The sequence below is a fragment of the Gasterosteus aculeatus genome, chromosome 5, assembly GCF_964276395.1.
Source record: "Gasterosteus aculeatus chromosome 5, fGasAcu3.hap1.1, whole genome shotgun sequence".
Classification (NCBI taxonomy): domain Eukaryota; kingdom Metazoa; phylum Chordata; class Actinopteri; order Perciformes; family Gasterosteidae; genus Gasterosteus; species Gasterosteus aculeatus.
Genome location: NC_135692.1, coordinates 12,810,147 through 12,832,099, shown reverse-complemented (window position 1 = coordinate 12,832,099; position 21,953 = coordinate 12,810,147). Strand labels below are relative to the sequence as shown.

Sequence of the window (21,953 nt, the reverse complement as noted above, 5' to 3'; positions counted from 1 at the left end):
AAAGCAACTGTTAGAATAAATGCGTGGGAAATGTTATGCAATGATTCATATATACGATCAGAGGTTGAATACATTTGGAAATCAGTTTATTTATAATCGCAAATGAACAGAACGAGCAACTTGTCAGCCTCTTCACTGAAGAAAAAAATAAGCATATCAAAATATTCTGTTTATGAACAGCTTGGATAACATGTGTGTCATGATGTGAAACGCTTACCCTGAAACAAACACGGAGGCATTCTTGATGCTGCTGTTTGAACTGCAGGTGGCGCTGTCCAATTACATTTCTAAATGGAAACGTCTCTTCATTGAAACTCAGAAAAAACATTTACTGAACCAATCAAATAACAATGAAGTTAAATAATTCTCTGCATTTTCTTTTAGTGATAGAATAGAAGTAATAGAATATTTGTTGTGTGGTTATTATTAGCATCATAAATAACCCCATTCTTGTTTAAAACGTCAGCTCTGCCAAATCAAGCAAACAACTTGACTTAATCAATAATAATTTCATCCGCATATATCTTCTTCACTTTCATTTTCAATATTAATAACCCTTTGTGTGTCCTCTCTTCCTCCACTCTAACTTTTACTCCTTTACTGCTTTTGCAAAAAACACCCCAGACACATCATCGACCCCCACCCTCATGTCCTGGGGCAGTGTGTACACCTCCAGCCTGATCAGGGTGTAGCCGCTCTCCTTCAAACTGGCGCAGACCTGGGCCTCGTTCAGTGGAACCACGGGGATCTTCACGCCGGGGCCCCCGAAATAGTAACTCTCTCCCAGGGCCCCGATGAGCAGGAGGTGGCCGCCGGCCCGCAGGAGCCTCCCGATGTGGCCCAGGGCCCTCGTGAAGGCGGCCAAGTCCGGGCTGACGCTCTCCAGGCAGAAGCAGGACACCAGACAGTCCGCCCCTGCTGAAGGGAGGTCGTCCAGGGACAGAGGCTGAGGGCGGTGGACGTCCACGGGGACGATGTCCTTGACGACCTGACGTAGCTTGGCAGCTTTCTCTGTCCATGCTGAGGGCCTGAGACAAGATCAATGAAATGTGATTAAAAAAACAGCTTTAATAACCGGTACGCAGTATCAGTCTTCACCATTTGAAGCATTTGTATATAACACTGCCATTTTGGTGATTCCCCGAGTTGTCCTCCGGGGCCCACAAAAAGTCGTAAGGGGTCTGTTCATACCGTCGTCCCTCCAGCTTGCAGACGTGCTGCAGGTAAGGTGTCCAGTCCAAGCTGCTGGCTCCCTCGTCCTGGAACCAGCCCCTCAGCTCCCGCCGGTTGACCTCCAGGTAATCTGTGAGGAGCACCTTGTTGAAGACCTCACAGCCGCTCAGCACCTGGTACAGGGTGGGACCCGAACCGATGTCCACCAGCAGCTCGCCATTCACATCGCCTGGAAAGGAAGAACACCGTGATTGATAGATCGGCTCTTGTTCACACGTCTGAATACAAGTTAGATGTGTTTTAGATTGTGTGGTTATTCATATGCTTCAAAGGTCAAGTGCTGGACGTGGACCAGATTTATCTGGAACTACCCAGTATTAAGAGGTAAAGTATGTTTAGAATATTGATAAAAGGGTTTTAGTGAAGAGTCCTTGCAGGTAAATTGCAAAGCGAAAATGTGTGTAATTTTTTATTTAATAAAATGTAAGCTTCCAATACATAAAAAAAAAAATCTATTTTATTACTTTAATTCTCGAAGGATTTCTCATAGTCATATAAAAAGTTATTCAAATTCAGTATATTCAATTAAATATTATTGTATCTATTAGATTTAAGAGATAGAGTGAGAACAACATCCGGCCTAGAGCATTTGACTCTTAACTGGGTTAAAGTTTTGGTGTGCAGTTAAAGTCATTGTATTATCACCTGTCTATAAGTTAGGTGTGTAAATTGGAGAATATCGTTTTTTCACACGTTATGTTGTTTTTTATAGGCTACATTTCTTAACTGAGCATCTACATAGTATTAACGTAGTTCATAGACTTTTTCTTTCTTCTCGTCTCACCTTCAGTGAAAGCTCGATGCAGGCATGCCAGTTTCCACGGCACAATGCTGTCCTTTCTCTCAAAATCTGCCCGCGGCGGAGTGTAGTTATATTGCAGATACGCTGCAGGGTCGAATCCCTGGTAGCAGGCCGCCATGGCTGCCACTCCGTTCTCTGTTCCCTTCTCTTCCATCGCGGCGTTTTCTTTGAGAGCCTGACGTTGGGTGGTCAGCCTTCAGGTGCACCGTCACCCTGTCCACTGCCTTATATACCTCCACGAGTGTTTTCGCCGTGTGCTTTGGGCCACTCTGAGTCTCCTGGGCAGAGATAGCGATCCTGTTTTGGGGCCTGTGTTGCCGCCTGATAGCATTTGCTCTGTTCACGTTCCCTGCCCCGAGGTGCTGATACCATCAGATCAGGGGGGCTTCCTCCAACACTGGACCCACTAATGGACTTTCAGGTCGTCCACCCGCCTTTCAGAGGCCCTCCGTATCTCAACAATCACTCTAAAGGGCCTTTTACATGCAAACAATGGACCAGTTTTGACACAGGCGGACCCTGTTTGAAAGACACAAACAGATTTGTCTCCATTTCCATGTCGCCATTTTACCTCGATGATGTTTGAATTGGGCGGCGTAAAAATGGGGAGTGGTGAGCGGGAGCTGAAAGAAAAAGAAAAGTCTCTCATGCTGACAGGCGATAGTAAACATTACATCATTGGAGGTTAAATTGAATCCACCAAAAAGAGCAAGATGTTAGCCCACTAAAAACGGACTTTTAATGAAAGAGACTGACACACAGTTGCTGCACTTTTTTAGTAGATCTCAAACTATTTCTTGGTGTTACTTCGTATATGCACTCTGGAAGCAAATTAAAGTTCAGGTTTAGAGGACATTGAAATCCACCGGCGTAAAAAGATTGAAGAAATAAAGACATTTACATGTTCATGCAAAGATGATTAAACGCCCGTGGTTAATACTGATATATTAATCTTTATGATTGGGTGCCTGATCACAATGTAAACTGTTATTCTGCTCTCCAACGTTTACCTTGTGAAGATAAAGGCAGTTTTTACAGCAGTGGTTCACATTTAAGATTGACACTGTTATGTCAACTCTTCAAATACATTTACTGACTCCCATTAAAAGTATTTTCAATACTTATCTCACTTCACTGTAGCTGCTCGGTGTGGTTATTTTGCACCAGGGAATGAGACCAATTTTATTCATCACCTAGTTGACATAACTTTGTGTATATTTTAAAACATCTCGCCACAGAGTCCAGCTGACTAAACCGCGAGCTTCAACCCCTGATTAAATTAATTTTCCATCTATTCCCAGCGTATTCCAGAGCAACAGCTGAACTAATCCATGCCATGCTGTAATCAACTGTATTTTCCCCAGGAGTCTATTAACACCTTGCTAATCCATGGCAGCTGTACCGTAATCCCGAATACAAACGCCCAAAAGACGTGACCCCCCTCCAGACATCCAAAACACGGCTGTGTCCAGGGGACATGAGGTATTTGGGATTTGGAATTCTGCAAGGTGATGTAGTTAAAATAAGGTTATTTGAATGTTACGGTTAGAGTAGAACTATGTAGAATGTGACATTTGTTTTTTTTTTTCAATGCAAAAGTCTATTCAATTGCTTTTGGCAAGTTTATTATTGTTTTGGATGGAAAATCCTTGTAGAAGCTTATAAATGTTCCCAATTTTTAATACAAAGAAGCAATAAAACACAGATGTTCAGATGGACAGCAAAGTGATTTATTAGAATAATGGAATACATACATGGACATTTTTAACCTCAGTCTTCTTTACAGTACACAAAGATAATAAAGATACAACTCACATTCCAAAGCAATTGCCTGAAAGTACCAAAAACATTAATCATTGTGAGCATTGATCTAAATTATTTTCATGCTAATGATTCAATCTCTCTGCAACAGTTACAATTTTTTATTATCCCACATGCTTTTACCCAAAAGGTTCGTCACAAACACAATCTATTACGAATCAATCTGACAACATGGTACACAAGAATATTTTGTATCTTGTTTATCAAGACATAACTTTTATACCAGGAATCTTCACCACACTCTTCCTCTCTCACTCGTCTCTGACACCCTTTGCTCTTGTGGTCGCACAATATTCTTCCTTCTGTATATGAGCTGGACCTCGCTGCACCTTCGGCCCCATGGTGGAAGGGTCTGAGATGAGCTGATGGGGTCTTCTGGTCAGGTGCGTTTTGGGATGTGTGTAATTCCTGCTGATGGCCCCCGAGAGGAATCTCCGCAGGAGCCTCCTGGCCTCCCAGTGTTTATCCGAGCTCTCCGCCTCCATCACTGTCCTTTGGACAACCAAACAAACAACCGTACTTCCCCCTCAACGTCAATTTAGCTCGCTTGGTTTTTCTACTCACCTGTGGGGATGCTGTGGAACGAGGGTGAGGCTGTGCCAGTGAGCCATGTAGCTCTGTCCTGTCTGCCAGTCCTCCTCCAGGACGCTGCACTCCAGTTCAGCTCTCCCAGTACCACCCACACCGCACATCCCCGCTGTCCACCGATCGCGTCTGGATTGGATCAGTCTGAATAATAGAGGTCAGAAAATTCTCAGTTACGGGTCTAGTAATTATCTCAAAGTATCTCATAAAGTAACGTCACTCCTGCTCATATTTTGTATTTGACTCATTTATATGCTGTATATCATTTTTCTTTTCTGTGCCGCTCTGCTTTATACTGTTGATGTGTAAGGGTGTGAAAGTCTTATTTTGCGAGGACAAACATAAAGTTTGAGGAAAGTGGGGGACTCTGTGACGTAGTAGCATTTGAAGTTCTTATCACATCCAGACTTAGATTTATATTATATATTTTGGCGTCACAACACTTTCATAATTGACAGGCCTTAATAAAAACTGCAGAGAAAATGATGGACATATTACTGAAAGGTAATATGTGTTGAAGGAATAGAAATGACTCCCTTTAAAAATGTGGCCATTATCACAATTTTAAATCTATTCTAGAGGCTGCTTAGATTGTCATAGATTGATAGTAAAATTTTAAATAATGATAAAATGTCAACGAAACTTACTTTTTTTTCTGATCCTTTCTTCAAACAAACCTTTCGGCTCACTCTTTATGTTGCTTTTTTCCGTTTGCTTACAGCGATCGTTCCCCCTCGATGTTTGCCCGAGAGAACTTCTCCAGAGATAGATGTGGATCTTCAGTGGAAACAGTTGAGCTTCTCTGATCTGTTTTTGTTCAGCGGATAACTGGTCAGCCCGACTGTGCGAGTCGAGCATGAGATGGGTTATATGACCATGTATCTGAGGCTATTTTAGACTGCCGCTGCCCCCACCGAGACATGTTGATATTAGAAACAATCAGCCCGTTTTCATTTGTCAAATACCACAGCTTTGTCACACCCTTCAGTGAATGCATGAGACTCACTGGCTCTTCAGTGACTACGATGCCATCCTATCCAAATGCATTATCAGACGCTCACAGAAAAACCTCCAGGACTAGTATGACGTGGAAAAGGCTCACATAGTTTGGAAGGGAGGTTAGGTCATTATAACACAGAACTTTCTACCAAAGGACTGGTGATCCCGTGCCAAAGTTACACTGGTGGTATCACTTGTTTTTAATGTTGTTGTTTTTTCTCAAACCTCAAGTGCTGTTGAGTGAATTCAAATGTGGTCACTGGATAAGAGAGGCAATTATTGCCCGTAGGTACATTAAATGTTGTACTTCTATCAAAAACAAAGTGATGAAAACGAACAGATCTGCAGGAAGTTAAGAGGTTGTGCAGATACGAACCCACGCGGCAGTTAGTGAATAAGTGTAGCCAGCAGTAAAGTAGTGGTCAGATCGTTCCTGTGAGTCGGATGGAAAGATAAAAGAGCCAACGGTGGGAGGAACAAAGAAGAACAGATAAAGGGAAAGAGCGGACTACAGAGGGAAGAACAGGGCATATATAATGGAATAACACACATTTAGCCAGAGAAACAGGAGCCAATTTTGTTATCTAAGGTCCTAGAGGCAGGGGGAGTCCGACAGTGTCAGTCAAATCTGCTGCGGGTAACTTTTGTCACAGTAGGATGGTGCAAGTACAGAAAACCACCATCTCTACTGCAGCCCCGTGATTTCTCCGCCCCAGGGTGAAAATATAATGTGCACAGGTTAATGAATTACAGCTGGTTCCACTTTGTTCTTCAATTAGTTTCAGATTGACAAACTGAGCATATTTAGAAATGAACAGTGAAGAAGTTTTTTTCAAACTTTGGTTGCCCTGTATAATTTTAAATACGAGATAGACGGTTCTGATTATTATTTTTATCAAAATGTACTGATTCATGTGATTTATAGTGATCATTAGTTACAAATCCTCTTTTTAAAAGGCCTTTGGCTTTTTTAGTACTTTTTAGCAAATATATTGTTTTTATTGTAGATATCATCATTTACAATATGACAGAACGGAGAACATAAGCCACCATACTAAAATAAGGAACAGGCAGGAATCCAACATGGTATCCCAACGTAAGGTAACTGTAAAAGAAAACTGTTATAAACACAAATAAAGGAGAAAGGAAAAAGATAACAACGAAAACAAATTGTTAGTGCCAGAAGTAGCGTTTTATATTGAAAGGTGTTTCACTTCCGCTCGTGTTCCGCATTCGGCCGGCCGGCCTGACGTCACATCCTGGCAGTTCACCTCCACCTTCCATGAGTTAAAAAAACTTCAATTGCAGCATAATTGCAGCTTAATTCAATGTCAATGCGACCGAGAGTGATACTTTAATCCATTTTCTTCTAACCGTAGCGAGGAACAATTTACAAAGGCGGTGTCGGCATTCTTTGTAAACGTCGGCGGCGGTTTCATCAGCAGCTCTTTGCCGGGGGAGGAGTCGCTCTCATCCGCACCCCCCCCCCTTTTGTAGTAACCTTAAATCCGTGCTAAATGGCGGAATAACGGGTGAACAAAGATGAGAAAAACTCATCAGAAAAGGTCGCTCGGGGGCCAAAGCCAGGTGCACAGGACGAGCCGGGACTTCACGGTAAGAACAAACTTAACAAGACAAAAGGGCAATTATACATAAACTATTTATTAGTTCACTAAGAACCACTTTTTATTTTATTTATTTGTTTATTACCCAACTCTAACTTGTTGAATGTATTTGCTGCTCGTGTGTTTTTTCGCATTTCTCACCCTGTAAGTCTTTGAGATAACACACCATGCTGCTGCCCGGGCTGACCCACCTGGACCACCAGAGACACGGATGGCGGCTCCTCGCCAGAACCCTGACCCAAGGCAAGTCCTGCTGCAGCACCACCTATTTTCTAACAGACCCAACATTTTACTGATGAATTGGAGGAACAATGTACAGAATAATAACAGAATGATTGAACCTATGATGATTCAATTAGTTTCAACTTTAGAATGAATGCTTTCGATAAATACCAGACATTTACACTTACTTGATATTGCTGTAAATTAATAAATAAGTTTTGACATTTGCTCCAATGAAACAATGAATTCAAACAGGTCTCATCTGGCTCAGGGGAATTGTGACGGGCCATTTCTTATGTGCGTTTTACAAATTAGAAAGCACCTTCTTGTATTTATTTATCGAAAGTGGACAATGATGATTGCTGTTGTAGCTTACTGTGCAAACTGTGTTTATTGGATGTTTTGCTTGCAGGACCAACCATGGTCAGAACAAGATGTCAAAGGCCTCTCCCCCTCTCTCTCTCTCTCTCCCTCTCTCTCTCTCTACCTCTCTCCATCTCAACGCTTCATTGCCTCAGAGGGATGTGTAGTGTCAGCAGGCTTTTCTGCTTCGCCCGCTGATGTTGCGGTTTTGAAGGCCGTGATTAACTGTTTCCCTGGTTACAGAATCTAACTTAACAGAGGGCTTTACTTTTGTATCAATTGTATTATCAATGGAAATCCGCAAAGAAAATGAAAGGCTTATATCAATATATTGATCAAAAGTGCTTCATACAACAGTGCATTGATTGTATTGTAAACCATGACTTTTGGATTTAATTTTCAATAAATTTGCATTGATAAATCGATCTCCTAATTTAGTTCCCCATGTAAATATGAAGGAAGCTTTCAAGAGTGATTAATTAATCACAGTAGAATAGTTTTTGTCATATTTTTCTCCTGAATGACTAACGTGTCTTTATTCAGCCGGTAAAGCCCTCTCTCTTAGAAGTAATGTAAAAATAACGTATTTGCCCTCTGCACCTCCACAAAGCCCACGTCGGCTCCTTTGCACACCGCGGTGAACTGCGTCGGGCCAAGAGGATCGTAGTGAAGCTCGGCAGCGCGGTGGTCACCCGTGGCGATGAATGCGGCCTGGCTCTGGGGAGGCTGGCCTCCATTGTGGAGCAGGTAGGAGGTCGAATAACAGCAAACTTAAATGTACATTAGTACATTATTGAAATTCAAGCTTCGACAGCGTCTGTTTCATTTGATTTCCTTTTCATCCACTGTGTTTGATCTGTTTTTATCTACACGGGTATACTTTATTTCTCATTCTACCATTTGCTTTAGCTGATTCTGTTGTATTCAACTTTCCTTTTCTATTTTTCTTTACTACACATCTACGAGATGCATTGAAGCATTCAATTGATGCAAGTATAATTGATATGAAAATAGAGTTCATCTCTATTTATCTTGCATATAAAACACAATTGTCATTGTTCTTGGATTGTTTACGTGGTAGAAGACACATTGAATTTAAATTCTCAATCAAACATTTCTTGCTTTGAACACCAATAGTGTGATTTTTTTTTTTTAAAGCTGAATCCCCAATGAGTCTAAACAGCAAGTATATCCCGAGCTGTGGTGTATGATTCCTAACTGGCTGTCTCGTTGTCCAGGTGGCCATGCTGCAGAGCCAAGGCAGGGAGATGATGATCGTCACCAGTGGAGCCGTGGCGTTTGGCAAGCAAAGATTAAGACACGAGATCCTGCTGTCCCAGAGTGTCCGACAGGCGCTGCACTCAGGACACAATCAGCTCAAAGACGTGGTAGGAGAACGTGGACGGATATGTTGAGGCCTACGGTAACGCTGAGTCACATAATGAAGGCAACCTTTATGAAGTTAAATGTTCAGTGTTTCTTGAGACTCACAAATGGGCCTCTCGGTACGTAATGTCATGGTGCCATCGAGTTGATTTCCCTGCAATATAAGGTGTTCTATTATTTACATCAGACATATGCCGGTGGTTATTTTCTGAGAGAATCAAATAAATATCTTCACTGCATTTGTGCTCAGTCTCTGCCAGTGCTGGAGGCCCGGGCCTGTGCTGCGGCGGGACAGAGCGGCCTGATGGCGCTGTATGAGGCCATGTTCACCCAATACACCACTTGCACGGCACAGGTACTTCTACAAGTTCAGAGAGCCGAAGGCCGGCACGCGTTGTGCGAAGTGACCTCTTTTGATCCCTCCCTCGCCCTCTCTCTCTCTCTCTCTCAGGTCCTCGTGACTAATCTGGATTTCCACGATGACCAAAAGCGGCAGAATCTGAACAGCACGCTGCGGGAGCTGCTGCGTATGAACATCGTGCCCATCATCAACACCAATGACGCCGTGGTGCCGCCGCCGGAGCCCAACAGCGACCTGCAGGGGGTGAGCGTGGGTACAGACGGCGTGGGGGGGTGCTGAAGTGGTTGGTAGAGACCTACGCTCGTAAAATGTGAACTTGTGTCTGTAACCTTTACCTGTCCTCCTGCAGAAACAAGCAAACACTGAAAAATAGCCTAATTAATTTATTAATTTAGCCTCGTTCTGATTGCACAGATAAAATAAACCCCTTCAATAATATTGAACTTCTAACAAGGGTTTGCAAATCACTTTGGTCCACGCTAACTTTTTTGAGCTATTCAGTGAATCATCCAGATAAAAATAATGCACTGAAATTGAACATTTCGCAGTGCCATAACACAACAGTGATGAAGCCTTTTCACAGAACATGCGTGTTTAGAACATTTTTTTCTGTTTATCAGCTGGCCTCCAGCCGTTAAGAACCGGACCGGACGGCTAAACGGCCGGTGACTGGCTCTCTGTTTTCAGGAGCAGCCTTTTTTTCCGTTCCGTTTCTCTAGGTGATCAGCATCAAGGACAACGACAGCCTGGCGGCGCGGCTGGCTGTGGAGATGAAGGCCGACCTCCTCATCGCGCTGTCTGACGTGGAAGGTATGCGTGTTACCACAACAACAGTCTGGGTCAGCTGTTGGGTAACAACACCATCTGTCCGCGCTCTTTACCCGGGGAAAAATCACCACCCCTCTCGGGGTCAAATGAGAGTCATGTGAAAGAGACAAACACAGACCTGCTGCCTTTGTGTTTGAAAATGATGCTGATGGGGTAACCGCAAAGTGTGTGTGTGCATGCGAGTGCGTCATGAGCTCGCCGAGGGTCCATTTAGTGACTAATCAAGCAGATTGAGAAGGTTGAGTGGGAATCGTCAGTTCTATCAAATGTATGTGCCAGTCCAATGCTGACAGGCAGTAGTGTAGAATATATTTCACAAAAGATAACCGGTTATGTGTCTTGCTGCGTTGTGTATTTTGAACCCATGTCCGAGCAAATAAGTTGTTTAAGCACTGCGGAATTCTTAGGATTGTACAACAGCCCCCCTGGAACAGATGACGCCAAGCTCATTGACATCTTCTACCCTGGAGACCAGCAGTCCATCATCTATGGCACAAAGTCCAGAGTTGGAATTGGAGGCATGGAGGCCAAGGTATGTTGAACGCACTAAATTGCTTTGTTAAAAACTCTACATTCAAGTAAAAAAAGCCTTAATTTTAGTGCAAAGCTTTTTGGACAATGCGTGGTTCCAGTACTTTTACTGTGTCAATAAATTCAATTATATTCTTCTCATTTGATGTAATGTATGTGGAAGGTAATCTCATTTATAAAAATTAAAGACCTAGACTTTGTAATTGTGTGTTTTTGCAGGTTAAGGCTGCCCTGTGGGCCCTGCAGGGGGGCACCTCAGTGGTCATCGCAAATGGCACCCACCCCAAAGTAACGGGTCACGTCATCACTGACATTGTGGAGGGCAAGAAAGTGGGAACTTTTTTTTCTGAGATCCAACCTGCTGGTGAGTTTTCTATTCCTCTCAAACAGTACCCAGCGTGGTTAGAATGTTCTGTTTTTGTCCAAAGAGGCTGATTAAAGCTTATGCTTGTATTAGACTACACTAGTTTTAGGTTGGTGTACCTAATAATAAGCTGACTACTGAGTGTACTTTGAGTGAAGTTTGTCCCTGACCCCTGACCCTTCACCAGGCCCAACGGTCGAGCACCAGACTGAAATGGCACGTATCTCTGGAAGAACGTTGGCATCTCTGCAACCACATCAGGTGTCACATGGTTTTAAGAAAAATAAATACTATTGTAATCATTAGATACGTTTGACGTTCTTTAGTTCATTCATTAATAGAATATGTGTTCGTATTGTGATAAACATCTCTAAACACGTATGATTTAAAAGGAGCTGAGCTTACAATTGATCCGATACAAAGAAACACTGACCTCTTGTGGATGGATTTTCTCATCCGGCCGATTTTTGGTTCACTGCGTTGTCAGAGGAGTGAGATCATCTGCCGTCTTGCAGAGCTGTTGACTGAAAAAAGTGAAGAGATTCTGACTGCCAACAAGACGGACATGGACCTCGCTGTACATGCAGGTAACAGAGGAACACATTCACTGGCAAGAAAGAATCAAATGTTATTCTACGTAATCATCATATAGCAACATAAACTTACTGACAAAGTAATTTTATTAGAATTGCATAATTCGTACCTCTCCACCAGAGGGCGGCTGCGTCACTTTCTCACAATCTCTCCCTCCTTACAGGCCATTTGCCACCCGCCATGCTAAAACGCCTGAGTTTGTCACCAGCCAAACTCACCGCGTTGGCCGTCGGTCTGCGGCAGATTGCTGTGGCGGCTCGGGACAGCGTGGGCCGCGTGCTGCGCAGGACCAGGGTGGCTCACAACCTGGAGCTGGAGCAGATAACCGTGCCCATAGGAGTCCTTCTGGTCATCTTCGAGGCCCGACCTGACTGCCTTCCCCAGGTAAGATGTCATACCAAGAACACTTCTGTCTACACGTGTGTGTATACGTTCCAACAAATGTCTCTTTTAGATGGCTAGTAACGCAAACACTTGTTTTTTCTTTACCTCCAGGTGTCCGCATTGGCCATAGCCAGCGGTAACGCCCTCCTGCTGAAGGGAGGCAAGGAGGCCGCCAACACCAACCGGATCCTCCACCAGCTCGCCCAGCAAGCCCTTTCCGTGCACGGAGTCGGAGAGGCAGTGCAGCTGGTAAAAAATGTTGCCTATACATTTATTACAAGGCAATAGAAACCCTGCATGTAACACCTTTTACTGGGCTTTGATTGGGGAATTAGAAATAAAGCCGAGCGAGCTCGTAGGACTTGTAGCGGCTGTGGTTGACGAACATGTATTTGTTACAAGGTGAGCACTCGTGAGGATGTGGAGGATCTGTGCCGACTGGACAAGATGATCGACTTGATTATCCCTCGAGGATCCTCCCAGTTGGTCAGGAACATCCAGCGGGCCGCGAAGGGCATTCCGGTGTTGGGCCACAGCGAGGGGATCTGCCACGTCTACGTCGACGGGGAAGCCAGTGTGGACAAAGTCATCAAAATCGGTCCGCATGTATAAACCTCCCTGATTACTTCTATTGTAAAATTAGCTGTGTGAGTTTACAAAATGTTAGTTTTCTTCTGGCTGTAGTCATTTCACAAATAAAATATATATTACAAGACCGTATAGGCCAGGGTTAACATTCTAACCTCTTCACCTTATTTTGGAACGTTGGCCATACACATTACGGCTTTAACCGTGCCAACTGGGAACGTGGCAGGAATTGACTGACATGTGCCCTTTCCAGTCAGAGACTCCAAGTGCGACTACCCGGCTGCATGTAACGCCATGGAGAGCCTGCTGATCCACAGGGACGTCCTCAGGACGCCGCTGTTTGACCAGATCGTTGACATGTTGCGCGCCGAACGGGTACGTCGCTCGGCGTCCAACCCCAAAGACGAACGAGGAAAAAAGCTCATTTTCACACACGTTTTTCCACACGGACTCGTTGTCGTCATTGCTCCGTGTTGTCGTCACTAGGTTAAGATTCACGCAGGCCCTCGGTTCGCCTCCTACCTGGCGTTCAGCCCGTCGGAGGCAAAGTCCCTGCGGACCGAGTACGGCAATCTGGAGTGCTGCATTGAGGTGGTGGACAGCATGCAGGAGGCTGTGGACCACATTCACAAGTACGGCAGTTCCCACACGGACGTCATCGTCACAGAAAATGGTAGGTTTCAAATGTAGAGCAGATTAAAAACACAGTTGACAGGAGTCCATTCTTGTCGTAACTTTTTATGTCATGTAACTGTTTCATTACAGTTTTTTACAGTTTTAGTTTTTTTTAAATCAGCCATTCGGCGACCTCTTTCTAATTCATGTTGATGGAAACCTTTTTGATGCAGAGTCCACAGTATCCCCAAATTCTACCTCCGCATATTGCTTGTAGACTTTATTGAATACTAACATACTTCCATTTTTTAGGACTCGGGACATTTGTGGGAATATCTGCTGCATGAAAATGGGACATATTACTTTGTCATCATACGTTAGGAATTAAGCTTTGACCCTCTTGCTCATACATCCGTCAGCTGTCCCTGTGGATTAAATCAATGAGCCGTCATTTGTCTGCTTATCTGCCGCATAGAGGATGGTGGGACGGACGAGCCAGAAAAGCCATGTTACAAAATGTGGCGGCATGCAGCTGAACGTCCTGGTGTCTTTGACCCACAGCATTTTACATGCTGCGTATTAGGACGTACTATATAATGTTCCAACTTACTAATCAATGTCGGTATTGGAATACAACCGAGTGTGCCTTTGACATTTCTACATTGGGGATCATTCTGACACACTGCTGCTGCCATCTGGTGACCACAGAAGGAACCTCAATGAATTCACGTGTACTCCAACGTGACAGAAGAAGGATTAATACAAAGGAGAGACACAATAGATACACTTGATAAAATGTAGACATGGAAAGGTATATGTAGTATTTATTAGGGATACACTTAATAAGAGATGGATAGATATCAATATAATATAAGTATGTATCGAAGGATTTTTTTGGGGGGGGCGGGGGGGGTGAGAAGATCTGTGATCGAGATTAATTTCAATCTCAATTTCATTCACTAATACATTATTTTCTGATTGAGCTAAAAAAAAAAGTTGGATTCAATTTTTAAAGCTGCGTAGCAACTAAATGATTGCTCTGGAGGACATTTTGACTTAGACTGATATGAAGTCACACTTGTAGCACTGGAAACCTGTAAGATTGTGGTAAGAAATCCTCAGAACTGCAGAGCTAGGTTTTCTTTCAGCCTACAATTATTTGACCTTAATTCACAATTAATTATTGTCCCTACATACTTGTAAATGCCTGGAAGGGCACGGCGATGCCACGCTGTGATCCCAGTGGTCCTAATAGGCTCCTTTTCTCTTACAGAGGACACAGCTGAGCAGTTCCTGCAGCTGCTGGACAGCGCCTGTGTTTTCTGGAACGCCAGCTCCCGCTTTGCTGATGGCTACCGCTTTGGACTTGGTAAGTGGGAGGGGCCTCATCACAATATCATTTGTCTTTTGGTCGCCTCTGTTCCTGTGAATCATATTATAACTTCTTTTTTCGCCAGACATTTGACATCGTCTCTCTTCTCCCACCTCTCTGTGCGTCTTCCTGTGTCTTCGCCTCCAGGAGCAGAAGTGGGTATCAGCACCGCGCGGGTCCACGCCCGAGGACCCGTGGGGCTGGAGGGGCTGCTCACCACCAAGTGGCTCCTGAGAGGCGACGGGCACGCTGCGGCGGACTTCTCCGAGCAGGGTTCCATGGAGTACCTCCACCAAGAGCTGCCTGTGGAGCGGCCTCCTGCTGGGCAGAGGGAAAGCAACTAGACCAGAGGCGTCCCGCCCACTGGGCCTTCATGTTCAGCAGCAGCTCCCCTCTGGTGTTCCTGTTTACACTTCAGAACATCTCTAAGAGTTTACACAAGTTTGCGTTCTACCTCGGCCTGTGGTTCTTTCACACCAGTTGGGTGAGTCAAGCAGAATGGGGGAAGCTAAGATGAAATACTTGAGACTAAATCTATGCTGATTCACAGAAGTTCTTCACTGTTATATGCACAATTACAGAGACGCAGTCGTTGGCGAAAGGCTCCCATCGTAAGTGCTCATTTAAACAAACGGTACAGCGGTGTTGTTGTTTCCAGCTTATTTAATCAGTGGCACAGTTTGTGATTCTCTCTAGCTTTAAAAACACAGTATCATGATTATGGGCAAGTTGTATCTTTATCTATGATGCATTTATTTGATGTTGTATATCATTCTGACCAGAAGAAGTTCCTGCTCTAAATGTACATATATTCTATAATAAGGCCTCATTTTATTTTAGCTGATTGCATTGGCTCATGCTGACTCTAAAGTATGTGCTTTCTTTGTTTATGCAACAACCCTTTTTTTTATTTTTCTTGCTGTTATTTCAGATTGAAGTTCTTTCTAAATGTACAGGTATTATTTTAGATGTTGATCTATTTGTAGTTTCAGGTTAGGAACGAATGCTGTAACATTTTAGACAACAGCACTTTCTCTTAGTTTAACTCAATCCAGGTGTGTTACAGATTGAGATTTCCTCGTATTGAAACTTAATGACATTTATTCTCCACATTCAGAAATGTATCGCTTTTATTTGACAGCAATCCAAGGTAGAATACTTTTTAAAGCATCCATTTTAGAGAAAAACCCTCTTCTTGTTCCAAGTTGTGCCCATTGTTCCAAGCCTTGCGCTCTCCTGCTCGTTCATCGCGATGCCCAAAGCCTCCGTCAGAGCAGCAACGGTAATTGACAAGCTGCCTCCTTCAAGCTGGAGGGGCAAATGCGACGGCTTTTAAATTAAGCCCTGTAACATTCCAGCCTCTGAGCTCCTTTCTGATGTCTTACAACGCGCACCTAAGGATTGGTTTGGCTTGTATAATAGCAATGTTTTAGAATAAAAAGAAATGTTGAAAGAGAATATTTGGATATTTTTTGTGCTTTCTTTGATATTTGCAGTCGAAATGTGGAAGATTTATACACGTATTTTCATCTCTATGCTGGCACTAGTCTTTCTACTTTCACATAGAACACAAATTAATGGGGGGAAAGAAGTTGTGCTGATCTGAAAAACAGATGTCTTAAAAAGAGCCTTTTTAAAGTTGCCCATGGGGGAATTCGCATAGCTGGAAGTGGGGCAAGGAAGACGGAAGACAATACTATAGAGGTTTAATTATCCAGCCATCAGAAATGAAAAGCCAGAAAAGGAGAACTGAGACTAATAATGGAATCACAGGCCTGCGTTCTGGGTTCCTCTGTTTCTTTCCTTTTCTTTCTCTTTCCCAGCATCTAAAGAATTCATTCTCTAAAACGCACTACTTACCCTTCAATCAGCTTCCCATCACCAAGTCCAAAGGGTTCAGAGATGAAGAGGGAGACAAAACTCGGATCTCGCTCTTGTCCTTTTTATCTGAGAAGTGATTGAAAATACCATCTAAATGACTTGAGGTAGAGAAGGAACAATCCAGGGACATTCAGTATTTTGAGGCGCAGTGTGTTATATAGTTTTATTTTACAATATCGCATCAAAGTTGTTTGCTCCGGTAACGCTTGATATTCAGCTGCACGTGTGTTTACCCAGTTGCTTTATTAACCAGTTATCTACATAAGCAATAACATGATACTGATGAGTGTTTTGTTGTGATATGGAAGGCTTTCGTTGTGAGGTCACGGACTGAAATGTCTGTATTATTTGAAACTGAACATATATACTGGCAATAAGCTAAAACCCACGCCGCACTCTCAAAATGTTTAACTAAATCCTTTCCAAAGTGTCTCATACTGCATGTTTCAATCTAAGTCAATAAATTATTTTAAATATGTATGATTTGATCGTCCCAACCACCTGTTTTCTTACTTCCTGAATTCTGTTTCATATTTGCATTCGCTGCCCCTTCATGACCTTATAGGAACTTCTATTTATGGTTAACTGTCAGCCTCTCATCTCTTTATCGAGCTCCCAGCTGATCGGCCCCCACGTTGTACCCTGCTGATGTCGTCCACAGATATAAAAAGAACGACGACGGCGAACCACTGGACTTGTACAGCAAAGCCGACAATCCTTTAATTGGGCATTACTCAAGGCCAAAAGTCACATTTCTTGTTGTGCTTGATCTTAAGAGACACTCAAATGCGCTCCCCATTGGGCTTAATTTTGATTTGAATCAATAATTAATGGTCAAAGTTATTTATTCATCTCTGCCAATTACGCAGCGTCTAATTAACAATTTCAATAATTGATATTTATTTCTGAAAGGGTTCCGTATCTTGGGCTGATGAAAAATGCATGAGCGGGGATGCGGACTGGCTTTTGTTTTTTTTTGTGCTTTTTTTTTGTTCTGAGAGAGCTTGATGCTCCGGGCTAATACCAGACCACTTTGACTCCCACTCTTTGAGTTGGCACTGGCCCTGTGATGTGGATCTAATACGGGCATCTTTCATGGACCCAACGCGCTTACTCTGCACCATGTGATCTCATAAAGACTCCGACATGCTCGTCCTCAGATTCCCCCTTTTTTTTATTAGTCTTTAATATCAAACTTCAAAGAATAAGCTTCTGTTTCCTTGATAATCTTTCTTTGTGTATGTGGAATGACAATATCACGGCAAACTGCAGTAACTTGTTCCAGCACCTCGGTGGTTACATCGGGATCTGACTTCAATCACCAAATATTCCTCAGATTTATGAAAACTTACATCCCCCTGATCTTTTTGTAGTGACAGCTGTAGTGGCCAATAGAAAATGAACAAAGGCTCCCTTTAGTTGACTTTTATCAAGTTTTCTTTTATTGGGATTCCAGCAGGACAGGAGATTGGGAACCGTTTTCACTCTGGGACGACCAAAGCGAAAAAAAGGATCATCACTATTTATCGGGCGCCGCTTAAACACTTGAGAGTTTGGTTGAGGAACTGCAGCCAACGATGCAAAGCAAAGTAACCCAAACATCTGACACACCCGAAGCCCTCCATCATTCAAATGTGTGACTCGGGCTCAGGACACCACAAGTGTTTGGACCACACTGAAACAGCGCTTCCATCAGGGAGAAAAAAAGGGGCTTTAACACTTGGAGGCTCCGGAAGGGTAAAATGAAATCAAATAAAAGAAGAAACTGGGCCTCAGTTGAGCTCGGTGACACGTTTCAGAGAGCCCATGGTGGGGCTGTTGCTTCCCCACTCGATGTGCCTCCTGTACTCTCCCGGGCGCAAGAAGTACTGGCGTCCCCTGTAGTTGGGTTGTTCGTGCAGGATCCAGTAGCCCTCCATCACGTTGGCGGAGGAGATGTCGCGGGTGTGGAAACGCTCGTTCAGATCCGGGCAGTCGTCCATCAGCTCCAGGTTCTGACCCGCAAAATCGGACCGCTCGAAGATCTTCATCCGGTAGTTGCCGTTGTACTGCGGGAGGAAAAAAATTACACCGTCGTTTAACATCCATTCCACCTTTATATTACTAATGCAATGACCTCATTGCTGCAAACGGGGCAGAGGGCCTCAGTCGAAGACTCACGGGTGGCACCATGCGGCAGGAGCGGATGCAGTCGTTGAAGCCTGCCCAGCGTTGGTGGTCGGGGTACTCGCCCTTTTGCAGCATGTACTGGTAGCCCCCGTAGTTGGGCTTCTCGTAGGCCACCCAGCAACCGCTGTCCACTTTTATGGAGTTGCAGCGGGTGAAGTGCTTCTGCATCTCAGGACAGTCACTGCTGCACTCATAGTGACGGCCCTGAAAGTTTTTGTCTTCGTAGAAAATAACCTGCGAGCGATGGATGGCCGAACGTTACAACTCTTGAACGCAGCTAACCTCTAGTCTCTTTTCCACAATAACTGCAAGTTAACCATTTCCAAATAGATAGGCTATATATTTTCTTAGGACTCCTAATTGAGTTGGATAATTGCAATGATTTACTATTCTCAACAGAAGACACGAGGTTAATGCAAGTAATCAACATGTTACACATAACACACAACATTTTAGTCGATTCCGCTGCGTAGATGTGAAGCGGCATGCTTACCTTGCCCATTGTAACTGCGTTAGATTCAGTCCAGGCCAAATGTCAGGCCGTGCCGGACCTCTTTATAGACCCCGCTGGGATCAGGGCTTTGCAAATGTGAAACAAAGCTTTGTCGTGTCAGCACAGTAGGCTGCATAGACCGCACGGCGCTGCGGATGGCGAGCCGCCAAAGCCACGTCCGTCTATGGAAAACAGTCTGCAACTGCACTTTCCCAAAGGGCCACACAATAAGAGTTGCAACATCCGCCTTTATTGGCATGAAGGTCAGAAACCTTCCTGCAGGCGGAGAGGATGCAAAAAGAAACTGTGGGTTTTTGTTTCACTGGATGTTTGACAGTGACGGAAATGTGCTATTTCATGGTCTCATGCTACATCATGTTGGATGTTTTCGTAATGCATCGTTTTGTTCCCAAAAATCTCACAAAGCACAAAGTTATTTGAAAATCAAGTTTTTATTTTGAGCTGCGCCTGTGTCGAGTTTACATGACAGTCCTCATCCTCCTGAAGGAGCCCACCATGGGGTTGTGGCAGCCCCAGTCCCCGCAGGCCCTGTACTCTCCGGGCCGCAGGAAGTACTGGCGCCCCCGGTAGTTAGGGTGCTCGTAGAAGATCCAGAATCCCTCCGTGATGTTGCAGGAGTAAATGTCGCGGTAACGGAAGCGATCGTACAGGTTGGGGCAGTCGTCCATGAACTCCATCGTGTGTCCCATCATGTCAGGCCTGTTGTAGATCCTCATCTTGTAGGATCCTCTATACTGTGTGTGAAAGAAAATCACAAAATGATTGTTACTGGCTTCTCTGGCACGCGCTTCAGAGAGCTCTCTGGTGGAGCCTTCAGCCCTGAGCTCGTATCTTTAACTTTAAAGTTCTTGTACACTTACTTACACACTACGGATGAGAGTGAGCGCCAGCCCTTTTGGAGCATGACAGAATTACATTTTTCCCCTCCCTTAACTGCCAGAAACACTCAATGTGACTAACAGAATTATAATGAATGCATCAAGTCTAAAAGGGGGGGGAGGTTCATATTCCCTTTTAAAGGTTGACTGGGTCTCCTTGTGGGCCCTGCAGCGCAGTTTTATGCTCTGACCTGCCTGAGCTTCCGTTAATAACATGAAAAGGCCCAGTGATTGACATTCATTTCTTTGATGCACAAGGTGAGTGGTGGGGCGGGGGGGAGATGGGGGGAGGTGGGGTGGTATGAGAGGACTACCAATCCCGTCCGTTTGATTGACTTACGGGGGGGTACATCTGGCAGGAGCGCACGCAGTTGTTGAAGCCCATCCAGGAGTTGTATTCGGGGTACTCGCCGGGGCCGATGATGTACTGGTAGCCGCCGTAGTGAGGCTTCTCGTAGGCCACCCAGTGACCGCCGCTGACGCGGATGGAGTTGCAGCAGCTGAAGTGCCGGAAGGTGTCCATGCAGTCACTGCTGCACTCCCAGTGGCGGCCCTGGAAGTTGCGGCCTTCGTAGAAGATGATCTTGAAAGGGGAGAGAGGAGCATGTGCATCACGCGGGTTAATGTTGGGTGTAATGAACAACCAGCCGCAATACCCGTGAATGGGCTGCAGGGGACACTGCTCTCCCAAACAAACTGAGAGGCATAGGCGTGTACAAATACTGTAGGATAGAACACGCTGAACACTATGTGTGGGTATTATTTTCATAGCATTTAAATAACTCATTATATCGTCTGAACACAGTAAACTTTGTTGTTACTGTCACACAAATACGATGAACCCGTCATATTTGGCTACCATCTAGTTATTGATCGCATGAGTTTGTATTCACCCTCAAAAACAACCTCTCTTTGCCCATCGCTGCGTATTCGTTCCCTGCCACACCGTTTTCACACATACCTTTCCCATGGTTGTAGGCTTGTGGACGTCTGGCGCACCGTGGACCTGGACGCACTTACGGGTCCTTTTATACTCTCCCGCTGACGATGAGGCCCTCTGACTCGTCACGGACTGCAGTACTACTCTTTACCTTATCTGCTGTTCCCTTTGTCTGGGCAGCCGTTACCTTCTCTGCTTTCTGCTAGAGTTTACCTATAGAATTCACAACCCCCCCCCCCCCCCCCCCCTCCAACAAGTGCTATTCGGTGTTTGTATGACCCGTGTTCTGCCATGACCTGGTGACGCAGCCTTTTAAAATATCACACAAAAGGCCCTTTAGGTACGCGGCCCCTCCGACAACAAAGCATTAAAAGTATACATGGGGTGGGGTCATTTTTTTGAAAGTCACTCACTGAAATAGTACCGAACCGTTTCAGGATTTCATCTCACACGTTGCTGTCAGCGTGGAAACACTGGAACAAAGTTATTCTACAGCCGGTCCCCGTTTGAGCGAGTTTGGATTGGTGCGTTCCCCGAGCGCGTGCGGGTCACAATGTAATTGTTATTCAATTCCTGTTAAAGGAGAAAAGTGGTTTCGGTAGTGTGGACTGAGTAAAGCTTTGCGTGTTGATGTAATCTACTGTGATATGTTGTCTCTCTTTTTGCTTCCATAGCCTGCAGTTGTGCTGTGATGCCAGACGAGACCGGTCTGTTTGCAGATGTACAGACAGAACTGCTCGGTGTGCGTGTGTTTGCGGGATATAAAAGGAGGGGGTTCGGGGCATCTGTGTGTGTTTGAGTCTCTGTATAAAATGATAGATGTTTGGACTTGAGTCTTTGGCTTGTAAGTATAGCCCAGAGCTGAAGGGGAAAAGGCCAGAAAGAGTTTGCCGCCATG

General features: G+C 44.5%; 4 protein-coding genes and 1 long non-coding RNA gene across 6 annotated transcripts; 1 reads left to right on the top strand and 4 right to left on the bottom strand.

The window, feature by feature from the left end:
- Positions 1-69: 69 nt before the first annotated feature.
- On the bottom strand, positions 70-2,306 carry pnmt (phenylethanolamine N-methyltransferase). Its single transcript, XM_040177372.2, has 3 exons — positions 2,018-2,306; positions 1,192-1,402; positions 70-1,028 (listed from the first exon to the last, which is right to left on the bottom strand). Exons 1-3 carry the CDS (start codon positions 2,187-2,189, stop codon positions 590-592), a joined length of 822 nt encoding a protein of 273 aa, XP_040033306.1. The 5' UTR covers positions 2,190-2,306; the 3' UTR covers positions 70-589.
- A 1,437-nt stretch (positions 2,307-3,743) lies between these two features.
- LOC120819718 (uncharacterized) lies at positions 3,744-6,138 on the bottom strand. Its single transcript, XR_005712307.2, has 3 exons — positions 5,089-6,138; positions 4,421-4,585; positions 3,744-4,348 (listed from the first exon to the last, which is right to left on the bottom strand). It is a non-coding gene; the product is annotated as an uncharacterized LOC120819718 (long non-coding RNA).
- Positions 6,139-6,329: 191 nt separating this feature from the next.
- aldh18a1 (aldehyde dehydrogenase 18 family, member A1) lies at positions 6,330-16,131 on the top strand. Of its 2 annotated transcripts, none has more exons than XM_040177384.2 (18): positions 6,330-7,054; positions 7,215-7,308; positions 8,261-8,397; positions 8,889-9,038; positions 9,287-9,391; positions 9,488-9,640; positions 10,117-10,207; positions 10,633-10,757; positions 10,976-11,120; positions 11,308-11,381; positions 11,608-11,707; positions 11,878-12,098; positions 12,210-12,347; positions 12,501-12,696; positions 12,940-13,061; positions 13,173-13,359; positions 14,575-14,670; positions 14,821-16,131. In XM_040177384.2, the coding sequence occupies exons 2-18, from the start codon at positions 7,233-7,235 to the stop codon at positions 15,015-15,017; spliced, it is 2,313 nt and encodes a 770-aa protein (XP_040033318.2). In that variant the 5' UTR covers positions 6,330-7,054; positions 7,215-7,232; the 3' UTR covers positions 15,018-16,131. The 2 variants fall into 2 exon arrangements, with proteins under 2 accessions (XP_040033318.2, XP_077959613.1); XM_078103487.1 differs by having other exon boundaries at positions 14,759-16,131.
- Positions 16,132-17,968: 1,837 nt separating this feature from the next.
- crygmx (crystallin, gamma MX) lies at positions 17,969-19,438 on the bottom strand. Its single transcript, XM_040177604.2, has 3 exons — positions 19,217-19,438; positions 18,715-18,957; positions 17,969-18,602 (listed from the first exon to the last, which is right to left on the bottom strand). The coding sequence occupies exons 1-3, from the start codon at positions 19,223-19,225 to the stop codon at positions 18,327-18,329; spliced, it is 528 nt and encodes a 175-aa protein (XP_040033538.1). The 5' UTR covers positions 19,226-19,438; the 3' UTR covers positions 17,969-18,326.
- Positions 19,439-19,649: 211 nt separating this feature from the next.
- On the bottom strand, positions 19,650-21,443 carry crygmxl2 (crystallin, gamma MX, like 2). The gene is made up of 3 exons (XM_040175712.2): positions 21,077-21,443; positions 20,456-20,698; positions 19,650-19,971 (listed from the first exon to the last, which is right to left on the bottom strand). Exons 1-3 carry the CDS (start codon positions 21,083-21,085, stop codon positions 19,696-19,698), a joined length of 528 nt encoding a protein of 175 aa, XP_040031646.1. The 5' UTR covers positions 21,086-21,443; the 3' UTR covers positions 19,650-19,695.
- Positions 21,444-21,953: the final 510 nt, after the last annotated feature.

Excerpts from the sequence above, each read along its gene's own strand:
- pnmt (XM_040177372.2), bottom strand. The coding sequence starts at position 2,189 with ATGGAAGAGAAGGGAACAGAGAACGGAGTGGCAGCCATGGCGGCCTGC. Across the intron at positions 1,403-2,017 it reads GCATCGAGCTTTCACTGAAG|GCGATGTGAATGGCGAGCTG; the intron begins GTGAGACGAGAA and ends CTTCCTTTCCAG. Across the intron at positions 1,029-1,191 it reads TGCAAGCTGGAGGGACGACG|GCCCTCAGCATGGACAGAGA; the intron begins GTATGAACAGAC and ends ATCTTGTCTCAG.
- aldh18a1 (XM_040177384.2), top strand. The coding sequence starts at position 7,233 with ATGCTGCTGCCCGGGCTGACCCACCTGGACCACCAGAGACACGGATGG. Across the intron at positions 11,382-11,607 it reads CATCTCTGCAACCACATCAG|AGGAGTGAGATCATCTGCCG; the intron begins GTGTCACATGGT and ends CTGCGTTGTCAG. Across the intron at positions 13,360-14,574 it reads CGTCATCGTCACAGAAAATG|AGGACACAGCTGAGCAGTTC; the intron begins GTAGGTTTCAAA and ends TTTCTCTTACAG.
- crygmx (XM_040177604.2), bottom strand. Across the intron at positions 18,603-18,714 it reads CCTGCCGCATGGTGCCACCC|TACAACGGCAACTACCGGAT; the intron begins GTGAGTCTTCGA and ends TTCCTCCCGCAG.
- crygmxl2 (XM_040175712.2), bottom strand. Across the intron at positions 19,972-20,455 it reads CCTGCCAGATGTACCCCCCC|TATAGAGGATCCTACAAGAT; the intron begins GTAAGTCAATCA and ends TTTCACACACAG.